This window comes from Juglans regia, chromosome 7 (assembly GCF_001411555.2).
Source record: "Juglans regia cultivar Chandler chromosome 7, Walnut 2.0, whole genome shotgun sequence".
In the NCBI taxonomy this organism is placed as follows: domain Eukaryota; kingdom Viridiplantae; phylum Streptophyta; class Magnoliopsida; order Fagales; family Juglandaceae; genus Juglans; species Juglans regia.
Genome location: NC_049907.1, coordinates 20,769,182 through 20,783,033, shown reverse-complemented (window position 1 = coordinate 20,783,033; position 13,852 = coordinate 20,769,182). Strand labels below are relative to the sequence as shown.

The 13,852-nt window shown below is 36.8% G+C and overlaps 2 protein-coding genes across 2 annotated transcripts; both read left to right on the top strand.

The window, feature by feature from the left end:
• Nucleotides 1-371: 371 nt before the first annotated feature.
• LOC109003415 lies at nt 372-1,079 on the top strand. Its single transcript, XM_018981526.1, has one exon. The coding sequence runs from the start codon at nt 372-374 to the stop codon at nt 1,077-1,079; it is 708 nt and encodes a 235-aa protein (XP_018837071.1).
• Nucleotides 1,080-6,870: 5,791 nt separating this feature from the next.
• On the top strand, nt 6,871-9,835 carry LOC118349044 (putative wall-associated receptor kinase-like 11). Its single transcript, XM_035692498.1, has 3 exons — nt 6,871-7,082; nt 7,625-7,744; nt 8,647-9,835. Exons 1-3 carry the CDS (start codon nt 6,902-6,904, stop codon nt 9,807-9,809), a joined length of 1,464 nt encoding a protein of 487 aa, XP_035548391.1. The 5' UTR covers nt 6,871-6,901; the 3' UTR covers nt 9,810-9,835.
• Nucleotides 9,836-13,852: the final 4,017 nt, after the last annotated feature.

Sequence of the window (13,852 nt, the reverse complement as noted above, 5' to 3'; positions counted from 1 at the left end):
AGGAAATTTGAGGTATTAAGGTTTGTAAATTTCAAGAACCGATCTTCTTGACGTTTAAGGTCTTAGATCCATTCGGTTTTTAATGGAATGTAGAAAATGATTTTTGATAAGATTTAAGGGTTAGATTTTATATGTGTAAATAAGCTTGATCAAAAGCCAAGTTTGAAGTTCCGTAGATTCTAATATATGAGGTCTTGAAATTTTGGACTTTAGGAAATAAATTTTTGAATTGGGGTTTAGAATTCTACAAACTACACGAAATAGATTATTGATTTGTGATTTATAGATTAATTAGTAGTTATATTTTTTGCGCAATTATTACTTTATTATTTTCTTCTTTGAAACTTTTAACCAAGGATGAGTCCTCCAGGATGGCTGCTCGACGTCGTGTTCGAAATCTTGGGGGCTTGAATGCAGGAAATGAAGAGGATGGATGCACCATAGAGCAGTTCAATCAGATGCACCCTCCCACTTTTGATGGTCATGGCGACCCGACCTTAGCTGAGGATTGGATTCAGGACATTGAGGAGATACTCCATATCTTAAATTGTACTGACAAACAGAAAGTATTGTACTCTGCCTTCAAGCTGACTGGTGAGGCTAAACGATGGTGGATATCTGAGAGAACCATCAGGGAAGCTGATGGGAGGGGAGTGGTTAGCTGGCTCCATTTCAAGCAGATTTTCTTTGATCATTTCTTCCCAAGATCGATTAGAGACGCTTGGGCCAAGGACTTTGCCGACTTAGTGCAGGGTACTATGACGGTGCACCAGTATGCGGCCAGATATATTGAACTATCACGCTTTGCCTTATATCTTATACCTGATGAGGAGAAGAAGACCCGAACATTTGAGGAGGGACTAAATAACCATATTTATGAGCGAGTGGTTGCCCTTCAGATCCAGAACTTCTTAGAATTAGTAGATAAGACCACAATAGTCGAGCGAGGCCTCAAGAGAAGTGTTGAACTTCAGGAGCAGAGGAAGGGGCCGACGCCTTTGGGGTTTCCCTCGAATGAGAATCAAGGACCATGGAAGAGGATGAAGTTAGTAAACAACTCAGGCCAGAGACAGGTGTAGGACAGTCAACGGAATAACTCCTGCAAGTCATGCAACGTAGTACACTTTGGGGATTGCAGAAGGAGATCTGGACGGTGTTTTCGATGTGGGAAGCATAGCCACCTCGTCAGAGATTGTCCAAAGCAACCAGATGAGAGCATGAACCCCAACCCGCCTCAGAGGACTGATTTCATAGCACGAGGCAGGAATCAACACAACGCAGTGTAGGCTCGTTTTCAACTCAATATAGAGTGCGCAGTGGAAGCGTGATTAACCCATTGGAAGTAGCAGCAGTTAGCTAAGCAAATTTCGAGGATGAAATTTTTTTTTAGGGGGGAGAATGTATCACCCGGACCCAACCAAACTCTATTTTTATTTATTTATTTATTTTTTTAGTTCATTTATTTTATTATATTTTCTTCACATGTTTATTTTTGTTTTTAAACACCAGATTTAATTTTTGTTTTCTTTTCTTTCTGTTTTTTTTTCTTTTTCCCCTTGGTCTGCCTCTTATCCACGACATGCATACACACGCTTTCGTTCACGGCATGCTTGCACACATACGTCTCTCTCGTCTCCCTAGAGTTTCACCTCACATATATATAGATGCTTATATTTTTCCCAAGCAATGAGAGTTTACCCAAACACTGCCACCGCTAGAAACTCCTCCCCACGCAAACAGCAACCGCAGTGTTGCATGCCCTCCCACCGTCCAACTTTAATGCACGTCCTCACAACCGCTTGAAGACCAGCCGCCACACAGCATCGCAGCCACTGCCTTGATCAAACCCAGCCCAAAACACATGAACCACCGTGCGATAGCACTGTCCTAGCCCCACGAGAAACCGAACAACCACCACTGAAGGGCAGTCCCACTGCCAAGCCTTCCACTCCGCAACCCACACGGCTGGCCCCTTGCACGTCGGAAAACACTAACCCGAAGCAGAACTGACCACTGCAAGCCTCCACCGACAGCCACATGAAGCTGCCGCCTATCGTCCCGTAGCCTCTTCTGCAAGTTTCGGTTTCCTCTGTTTTAGTATCCAAAAACAGAGCAGCTTTTAGCCACGTTAAACTGCTGCCATACCCACCACCGAGAGCTCCTTCACGTTGCGGCTCCATAAACCGCCGGCGAAGTTTTCCGTCACCCCAGGTCCGCCTCTTGCCACCCCGACGCACGATATCTCCCTCTCTGTTTTCTGTCTCTCACGTTGGTTTACTCTCCCGTAAGCTCTCTCTCTCCGTTATCTCTCTCACCGTGCATCTCTCTCTCTCTCTCTCTCTCTCTCTCTCTCTCTCTCTTTCTCGTTCAGTGCATAGCCATCGAGTGCACCACCTCCTGTCGTACACCACGCCGTCGCACTTCACCATCTCGGTGAGTCCCTGCTGCCGCTGCATGTTTTTCTTTTATTCTGTTGTATGCTTATTGTCTGTTTTATGTTTAGGGTGTTTATATATATATATATATATATATATACATTTTTTTATATTTATATATGTGTGTATATTTATAAGTAAAGTTTTAACTTGGGCACTTACTAGTTTTAACCTAATATATATTAGGAAAGTTCACGGTTTGAGTTTTCGGCTGAGAAGTTTGTTTTTTGTGTTGAGTTTGTATTTAAATAGGATCTTGTTTTAAGTTTCAATAAATATTATATTGTATTTTAATAATATTGTTAGTTAAAAGAAGTAAATCTATTTTTTTCATAAGAGGTGAGTTTTTCATGAATTATTTTAGGAAAAGTTTAGTAACCAGTGTATTATTTTTATTTATAAAATATTGTTGGTATTTTAGATATTTTGAATATTAATTTTTATTGAGTTCTATATTTATCATAATACTTATTCGATAATTTTTTCCTCTTCAGTACGAATTCGATTAAGTGAATATTGATGGTCTTAGAAAATGATGATATTTTAAGGTTATGAGGATTTTAAGTTTTGAGGAATTTGATAGGCTATTTTAGAAGCGTAGGATTGAATATCGAAATGTGTGATTAATTGAAAATTTATGGAAGTTACGTGATTATTTTATAGGAGACGATTAATATTTGTTCGGCATTTTTTAAGAAAATTCTAAAAAGCTAAGAAGTCCAGGTAAGCGGTGTTCCTATGCTAGACTTTGCATTAAAATAAAATGAACTGAGGTCCTTCTTGGAAAATGTGCATGTTTTGTTATGAAAAGAAATCTGAAAACAACCTCAGATATTTGTTCTGCATTACTCATGATATTCTGTTTAAGAAGAAAGTATTTTCTGTCATGACTGGTGTAGACATGAGCTTATTTTTGACATTCTATTTTTGAATTGAGAGAAATGAGTGAATATGAAAATTTGATAATTTTCGCATGTGACGTGATGATGTTCTGAATCTGTTTTGGAAAATGTGAAATGATCTGAATATCAGTACTCTGTTTTGATATGATGTGGAATCTGAAAAACCTTTGGCATGACTTTCTGATTCTGTTCTGACTCTGATTCTGACTCTGATATGATGGTTCAGATTCTGTTTTTGCTCTGATATGTGGCCCTGTCACGGGATATAATAGTGACTTTTGGCCCTGTCATGGGAGATAATAGTGACCTCTGGCCCTGTCACGGGATATAATAGTGACCTCTAGCCTTGTCACGGGAGATAATAGTGACCTTGGCCCGCCACGGGATATAATAGTGGTTTTCTGTTCTGAGAGCAATCGCTTTGGTAACACAATGATTTATGTTCTGCTTGGCTTTTGGCATGATGCACAACCCTACCACGGGGGTTAAACATGGTCTCTGTTATGATATGATACTCTGATATGATATGATAAGACGAAGATGTTCAGTCATGTTATGCCAAAGAAGTCTTTTAATATGAAAAGTTGGTTTCTGAATATGAAATATTTGAGAAGTCGCTCTGATTTTCTGATAAGATGTTTTTTTTTGTAGATTTGCATAATGATACTGAAATGTTTTGTTTCTGCATTCTGAACTCTGTGAAAATGCTCATGTTTACACGCTAGTATATGTCTTCTGCTTACTGAGTTGTTGATAACTCACCCCTTATCTCCATTTATTTTTCAGATGATTTTTGAGTAAACCAGCTAAGGATCAGGATTATGGAGTATCGGTTAGATGATTATTTAAGCACAGTGGATTACTCATAGAAGATTTCTGAGAAGTGGCGGATTTTATTAAGAGACTTTGTAGTATTCTGATGACGTTATATTTTGGAGTCTATAAATTTATTGATGAATTGTGAGTTTTAAGTTATAGGGAGTAACTCTTCGATCCCTGCGGGAACGGGGCGTTAAACTTTAGGTCCTTTTAATTTTGAATATTACTTTTTATGGCGATTTAATGTCGCCGTAAAACACATTTCACTTTTTTTGCAGCGATTTTTAAAGTTAAAAAATCGTTGTAAAAACTAAGTTTAACAATTTCGTCGATCAATAAACCACCGCAAACTGTGTGCGGCAAATATTTTCGGTGCAAAAAGTAAAAATTGCTGCAAAAGACCAATTTAATATTTGCGGTGAAATTCTTCGTTGCAAAAAATAAAAAAATGGTTGGAAAAGACCATTTTAAAAACTTGATAAAAAAAAATTGTGACGATGTAGAAATCGCAGCAATCAATGTCTTTTTGTAGCGATTTTATTTCCAACTGACAAAAAATCACGGCAAAAAGCCTTATTTCTTGTAGTGCCACATACTTTCTTTTTTTTTTTCTTTTTTTTCTCTTAGCTGGTATATATATATATATATATATATATATATATATATTTATATATGTTATACACCTGCATGTGGATCGGCATGATGAGTAGAAAAACTATTTTAGTAATATATATATATATATATATATCACAAGTGGGTGGAAAGGTGGAAACTCATATATATATATATATATATATATATATATATATCCCTATGATTATCTAGAAGATCATTATTATTTTGCTTGTTGATATTAAAAATAATTTCCTTTTATGCCTAAACCCTCGGAAGAAAGTTAAAATTTAAAACGTCCAAAGATTTGCATCTTGTATATATGAATTAGTTACCTTTGTACCAATGATGCGAGTCTCCTACGAGAACTTATTTGATAGGCCAGATATATAAATATATATAAATATATATATATATATATATATTTGAGAAAAAAAATGGCAAAATTAGGAAATGGATGGACAAGTTGGATGGAAGCTCAGATGCTAATAAATGAGCTTTCAAACACTTATATAATCAAAGTCATACGTTGATATTTAAGGAATTAAAACGACTCGACGAATACTAGTTGATCATCAACTGCAGCTTGTTTATTGAAGACTTTTACGTACGTACGTAGTGATCATGAGTACTAGACCATCATTCATGATCCGCGTAAAAGTCTGGAGATTACAAGTCGTTAGTTTTTATCCAATTTCCAAAAGATGAGTAGAACAAAATAGCCGTGGATGCTGAGTTAAAATGACAAGCGCGAGATCTAATGGATAGTCTGGACTCTGGACCACCAATCTATCAACTAGCCAAGTCGTACTTAAACCCCTTGTCTACGTACTTACCATACTTTGCAGATTTTCAGCCACATTGTAATGGAACGTCGAGACGATCAATAAAGGCTGCGCTAGACTTTATCAAAAGAACAAAAATTCCATACATTGAAATTTCTTCTCTATCTGAATTGCTAGGCTCCTTCCATATATAGAAAATATCTGCATCATGTATTGCAATTGATAGATAGATTAATCCCACAAGAATAATGCTAGATATAAGTTTTAAATAGACAAATTTCATACAAGCATTTTATAAAATAATGGGTCTTAATAATAAAGAATAATTTTTTTTTTTTTTACTTTTTTAAGATGTGGTCTATTTTTTTACAAAAATTTGTATAAGGCTTATTTATTTAAAACTTGTACAAATCATTTCTCATCCCACAATATATAAAAACTCGGTCTTGGGCTAATTTGCTGCTTATTAAGTAACATTCCTTGCATGCTTCCATTCATCATCAATATCATCCTACCCCATCATATATACATATATATGTAGAGAGAGAAAGAGAGAGAGAGAGAGTGAGAGACCGGATCTGATCGGTCGAACGACGGACCGGAAATCATGAAAAGGGTGATCATGATGATCATTTTGTTGCTGTGTTTGATGACTACTGCAATATTCACAGGAGCAACGAATGTCGACGTTAATGTAACAAGCAATATTATGAACTCATCATGTCAAGCAGACTGTGGGAATAATGTTATTATTCCTTACCCTTTTGGAATAGGAGCTGCAGGCTGCTACGTTGACCATTGGTTTGAAGTTGTCTGTCTTAATAATAATACCAACTCCTCCTCCTCCGACTCCTCCTCGGGCTCAGGCCCTCCCAAACCATTCTTGAAAAGACTCAACCTGGAAGTGCTGGAGATTCAACTTGACGAAGCCACAGTTCGCGTCAACTATCCGATATTTTCGAAGTGTGACAATTTCACGAACACAGGCAATCATTTGGAGTTAGTAGAAAGCCCTTTCATTTTCTCGGACCGCACCAACAAATTCATTACGATGCCCATGAGTTGCGACTTGAACATGACGACCTCAATATGGTCCCCAGATGGCTCAGTTTCATATGGTGGGTGCAAGTCCCTTTGTGGTAGCCAAAGTGGATTCATATTAAATAGTACAAGCAGCTGCGGCAACCGTACTGACTGCTGCCAAAACACAATCCCTTCAAATTTTGGTGCTTTTACTACGAAGATTGAGCAACCAATTACCTCATACAATACCATTGAAGGATGCAAATATGGATTCTTGGTAGACTATTTGTGGTTCCTGAGTCATTTCACAACTCCAACCCCAAATATGTCAGTTCCAGTGGTCTTGGATTGGGGGATTTCTAAGGCATATGATGGATCCACCTCTCGACTTTGTGAAACAGATCGAGATAATCCCACTTTTCAGGGTAACCCTACCTTTAAATGCTTTTGCAAGTCCGGCTTTAAAGGAAATCCCTATCTTCCTGATCATGAAGGATCATGTCAAGGTACGTAATTAATTCGAGTAATACTAGGTTTAGGATATTTGAAAAATCATGTAGAACCCACCATAAAAAAATAGATTTTTCAAATGGCCGGTTTCGTTTTTTTCAAAGGATTTTCACGCATTGAGCTTGCACAAATAATTTCCTTTATATTTGAAATTAGATATATAATGATCATTCTAGCTAGCTATATGTTGATATATAGTCTAAGCTGTAAAGTACAGCAAATTAAGGGTCTCACGATATTTTTTCACTAATTGGGTAAGTAGAAAACCGAGTAGCATGGAAGTTGAAACTTTCAAAGAGCCAACACGCATGAATATTTGGAAGATCGCGAAAACATCTCTTCCAGATCTAGTTTGCTTCTTCCTCATATATATATATATATATATATATATATATATATAGGAAGATCGCGAAAACATCTCTTCCAGATCTAGTTTGCTTCTTCCTCATATATATATATATATATATATATATATATATATATAATATATATATGTGTTATAATGTGTTTAATTATATATTATACTTTGTAATGCCAGATATTGACGAGTGCGCAGACCAAACGCTCAACAATTGTGGTGATAATCATTCATGTGTAAATACTGATGGCTCATACCTCTGTATCCCAGCTAAGGATACCAGGTTTTCCATTGTTATCGGTATGTCTTCTTAATTATTTATAGTGCTTTTTTTTTCTTGGGTTAAGTAATTGCATGCGTATTAATGCTCACGAAGTACGTCCCGATATCTTATTTTCATCACTTTACATGTATTAATTCGGACTCTGCTAAAGAATTAGTTTGCAGTTAATTATCGGCCCTTGTTAAAAAACCATGATTTAATATAAGTTTCAAGACAATACGTCTAAAAATATTAGATTTCCCCATTAATGGCCTTTGTAGAGCATATCTTCTTGTTCACCTGATCACCTGCAATCATTAACAAAGTTGATCTATATATAGAAATATTCCATGGTAAAATTCATTTGCCATGCCATGAATGACTGTCAACATTAATGATGCTCTAAATACAATGGGAATTTCAAAACTTGTGGTGGAAAGTGATAGCTTGATCATTGTTGGGTGTGTTATGCCATGAAATTAAAAAACTGTCTTCTTGTTTTGGATCTTGTAGCTTTTCACATGTATATCGGAAGGAGAATATGGTAGCTCATGAGTTGGCTAGGAATGCTTTCAATGTTGAAAGTATTAATTTATAGTGGGATTGTATTCCAGACTGTATTTCTCAAGTCTTATGACTTGATAATTGTCAGTAATCATGTTTCCAGTTGATTAATGAAATTATCTTTTCTATAAAAAAAAATATATATATAATTGGCCTTTTTGTTTAGTCTTTTATATACTTTCCCTTGTCAATAGCTAGCGCATGATTTCTAATGTATTTGCAAGCTCTTGGAGTGCTGCCAAAATACTTTGCTTTCAAACACTCAAAGAAGTTGTGTGCTACTTTATCTAATTTACTATTGCAAGGAGTAAAAGTAATCAGTGGCTTTTGAGTTGTTTGATATGTGATTTCTTTCCAATTTCATTTAATTGAGCAGGAATTAGCACGAGCCTTGGAGTATTAGTTATACTTATAGGCGGATGGTGGTCATACAAAGTGGTAAAGAAAAAGAAGATGATTAAACAGAGGGAGAAGTTCTTCAAACGAAATGGTGGACTTCTATTACAAAAACAATTGTCTTCAAGTGAAGGGAATGTTGAAAACAACAAATTGTTTAGTTCAAAAGATTTGGAGAAGGCCACCGACCATTTTAATGCAAATAGAATACTTGGCCAAGGAGGACAAGGAACTATTTACAAAGGCATGTTGACGGATGGAAGAATTGTTGCAATAAAAAAGTCCAAGATAATTGATGAAGGGCGACTAGAAGAATTCATTAACGAAGTTGTCATTCTTTCACAGATTAACCATAGGAATATAGTTAAGCTGCTTGGTTGTTGTTTGGAGACAGAAGTTCCTCTACTAGTTTATGAATTCATTCCTAATGGAACTCTTTCGCGATATCTCAGTGACCAAAATGAAGAGCTTTCACTGACATGGGAAATGCGCTTACGAGTTGCCAAGGAAGTTGCTGGAGCTCTCTCTTACCTACACTCAGAAACTTCATCTCCTATTTATCATCGGGACATTAAGTCCACAAACATACTCTTAGATGATAAGTACAGAGCAAAAGTAGCAGACTTTGGAACTTCACGATCCATTACTCTAGATCAAACTCACTTGACTACAAAAGTTCAAGGTACTATTGGATACTTGGATCCAGAATATTTCCAGACAAGTCACTTTACAGAAAAGAGTGATGTTTATAGTTTCGGTGTTGTCCTTGCTGAGCTCTTGACAAGCAAAGAAGCCATATCTTCAACAAGGACACCAAAAATCAAAAGTTTAGCCACATATTTTATTTGCTCAGTTGAAGGGAACCATCTTTTTGATATTCTCGACAATCAAATTTTGAAGGAAGTCGAAAAAGAAGAAATTGTTGCAATTGCAAACCTTGTAAAAAGGTGTTTGAACTTGACCGGTGAGAAACGACCTACGATGAAAGAAGTCGCAATGGAGTTAGAGGCAATTAAAACTTTGGGGAAAGCTTCTAACTTTCAACAAAAGTCATATGATGAGAACGAATACATCAAAATTGAAATGTACGAAGAATGGGATTCTGGCTCTACCTCAAGTACTAGTAGTACTACATATATATAACATACTTCATGCTCAATCGTAATTGTTTTCTTCTTAATCAGCTGGATGCATGGTCAAATATAATTTTGTGCCGTATCATATTGTAGTACTTATTTAAATTTGTACTTAGGATTGCAGAATTTGCTCTATTCTTCATTGTATATTAAGAATAATTCAATAAATTTATAATCTCTGTACATATGGATTGACATTAGCACGACTAGTATAAGATTGAGAAGTCATGATGAATGATCTTAGTTTTTTGAGTATCTACAAAATCTATCATGATAATATAACCAGATTGTGAATATTCCCAATTAATTCTTAATTACTCGATCGATCGATTCATTCTCAAACACATTAATTAATTCGAACTATATAGTACTTAATTAGGATTACATATATATGGTGGCTACGTACATACGTCATGCCCAAACAACAAGATGCATGCTCTTTATAAGTAGTGGAGGTGTTTAGATATTGGTTAGTATTGTATACAAGAAAAAATGAACATTTATATGAGTTATTTGCAACGAGAATAATTATTTGCGACGAAAATAAATTTATTTTGACAGGAAATAATTAACTGACAGCAAATGAGCAGTTTTTTTGTAGTGACGTGGTAGCCGGGTTAGTAGCATCTAATACGTAGGATGTGGTCCGGGATGGCATGGGCCCATCATATGTCTACAGTATATATAGAAGCTAATTTTCATATTAAAATTTTTAGGTGAGTTTAAAATGGTAATTATGATGATCAGGGTAAGTCCAGTGTAAATTAAGTGGCCAAGGTGAGTTCTACCATTATTATTTTCTTAATCAGGATGGACAAAATATACTAATTTTGTGGCTTAGTATTTTGTTTAAAGTTCGGGTTGCATAATTTGCTATTTCCATTAATGCATCTTATAAATAATTCAGTGAATTTATCTCTGCAGATGGATTAATTAATGACATTATCTAGCTAATGACTTAATTTAGTATTATTAGATAAATAACTTTTCGCTTTTAGAGAAGGCTAAATATTAAAAACTCTCAAATTCTCAACCCATGCATGCCTCCATTCTCAATCGAGTTGGCTTTATGTCATATTTTTTTTTTTTTGAATAAAACTGATATCATTAATCAACTCCAAACTCATACAGTTTAAATCAGTATTACAAAGAAACCAAGATACAAGTGCTGATCTTAGTGCCTCATTTCCTTAGAAACTACTTGACAGATACAAGCTGGGCATATCTCAATGTCATACATGTCTTCAGTACACTCGTAAGCCGCTTGTGCAAGCATGTGAGCTGCCATGTTAGCTTCCCTGTATGCATGTGAGATGGACCAAACAACAGCTAAGTTTAGAATCTCTTTGGCATCTGATATGAGACAGCCACCCAAGCTCCAGTTAGGACTATCTTGGTTCATTTGGTCCACGACCTGCTTTGAGTCCCCCTCCAAACAGATTTGCCTTACTCCAATCTCCTTACAAAAAACATAAGCCAAAAGTAAACCATAAGCTTCAGCATCAAAAACGCTGCCCTTCAAAGGTTTGTTAGCACGAAGAGCACCTATCACTAGGCCATGGTGATCTCTGATAATTACCCCAATTCCAATCCTTCCCATTCTCATTTGTACAGCTACATCCCAGTTCACTTTCAGGCATCCTGCTGCTGGCTTAGTCCATTCGAGGACCCTTGTCATGTTCTCAGAATTATCACCAACCATTTTCTGCATGGTCTCATTATGAAGAGTTAGTTCTGTCCTAGCCTGTGCAATAATTTCTCGAGGGTGTTTGAAGGCCTTCCCATGTAATACATCATTTCTTCTCGCCCATATTAGCCTCAATTTAATGGCTGCCTCATTTAACTCCTCTGAATCAAGTTTGCCAATCAATTCTGCCCATATATTAAAGAACAAGTCACTCCGAGACGATGATTTCTGCACTTTTATTGGACCTTGGCTCCAAACATCTTGGGCACCACTACAGCCCCATAATGCATGTCCAGAAGTCTCATATTCTTTCTTGCAGATTAAACAGCTGCTGTCCTTTATCACCTTTCTTCTTTTCAGGTTTGCCATAGTGGGTAATACTTCACTGCATGCCCTCCACACAAACATTCTGGTGGCAGGGGGTACCTTGAGCTTCCAGATAGATCTCCATACCAGACAGTCCATTGTTTTGCCTGAAGACTCTCCTATTTTCTCTCTTTCCAATTCTTTGCCAAGATAGTACCCACTTTTAACAGTGTAGATTCCATTAGGAGTGAATTGCCATATAAGTTTGTCTTCTCTTCCTCCTAAGCTGATGGGTATAACTTTAATGCCCTCTCTTTCCTGAATAGAAAAAAGTTCATCTAAGAGAGACTCCTGCCATATCTTCAATTGAGGATCGATAATATCACTGACTTTGTCACACCAGCAGTCATCATCTCGAGGGGTCACAATTTGTTGTCCAGGTAAGAAGGGTATCCATCTGTCATGCCATATGTTAATCTGCTTTCCATTTCCAGCTCTCCAGCTGATGCCTTTTTTTAATAGAGATAATCTAGCGTGTATTCCTCTCCAAGCAAAAGAAGGCCCAGTCCCAAGCTTTGCATCAAGTAAACTTCCTTGTTTGAAGTATTTCTGCTTTAGGATTTGTGCCACTAGGGATGTAGGATTTTGGAGTATCCTCCATCCCTGCTTGGAGAGTAAGGCAATATTAAAACATTTTAGATCTCGAAATCCCAATCCTCCATTATCCTTCCTGCCACTAAGTTGCTCCCATTTGACCCATTGAATTTTTGAAGAATCTTCATTGAAACCCCACCAAAACCTCCTTAAAATCCGGTTTAGTCTCCTTGTTATAGAAGCTGGTAGGAGGAACATCCCCATTGCATAGGTGGGAATGGCTTGGAGCACAGCTTTGAGCAAAATTTCCTTTCCTACTGCAGAGAGAAATTTGGTCCTCCAGTTAGAGACCCGAGACCAGGTTCTATCAATTAAAGAATGGAAAGAGGCAATCTTCTTCCTACCCACCAAAGATGGTAAACCCAAATATTTCTCAAAATTGGAGGTGGGTAAAATGAAGACAAGTTAACATGAACGACCCAATTTGTAATGAAATGACATAATTATCCTCCACTATAAAAATAAAAAATTAATAAATTGATGGTCATAGTCTCATATATAGAGTAATGTTACTATGTCCCCTAATTTATACTACTCAATTTGTTCCCTTGATGTACCACGTGACTTATTAAAAAAAAATAAAAACACAAACATAAAATGATAGAGGAAATCTCAGATTTTAATCTTTTTGTTTATGTGTTTTCAGGCGCTATTAATTTGTATTGAATATAATTTTTTTAATAAGCCATAGGAAGGGGTATATCTGATGGTATTAATACTTTGATTTATACTATTATTAAACACTTTGTTGGAACTCCCTCCAACATTATTAATCGTATTAGTGATTATTTAAACAATTTGAGATGCCTTTCCATATGAGACAGGGCACATGGGAAAAAAACACTTACCGTACAACTATAACTTTGGTGAGAGGATTTGACTGAAACCAAAACCCTCGAACTAAGGTAGTCTCGCATGACTATTCAGTGGAAAGAAAAATAAATAAAAATTAATGTGGCGCACGGAGGGACTAAGGAAAGGAAATAGAGAATGTGAGAGGGAGTGAGAAAGAGCCTTACCATCATTCACCAACTACTCTAGTATAGAGGCTTGACGGTGACACCGATTTGGGTATACCCCTGAATAAGTAGCACCCGATCACAAGGAAAGTCATAGGAGAGGGAGAGGGAGGGAGAGTGGGGGTGAGAAACATTGAAAGTATGGGGGAAGATGGGATCGGGGAGGAAAAAATGGGGGAAGAAAAAAAAAACTGACGGGAAGGAGGCTATTGGTAGGCCCTCATGGGCCTAGGCGTGGGTCTGGGCTAGGGCCTTGGGCTTAGGTATTATAATACAAATGATCATCATGTAGATATTTGCCACACGGGCATTCACAGTCTCCAACATAGGCACTCACATACACAAGAAGGGGGATTTTCCTCATGGGACTCTCTTGTCCACTCT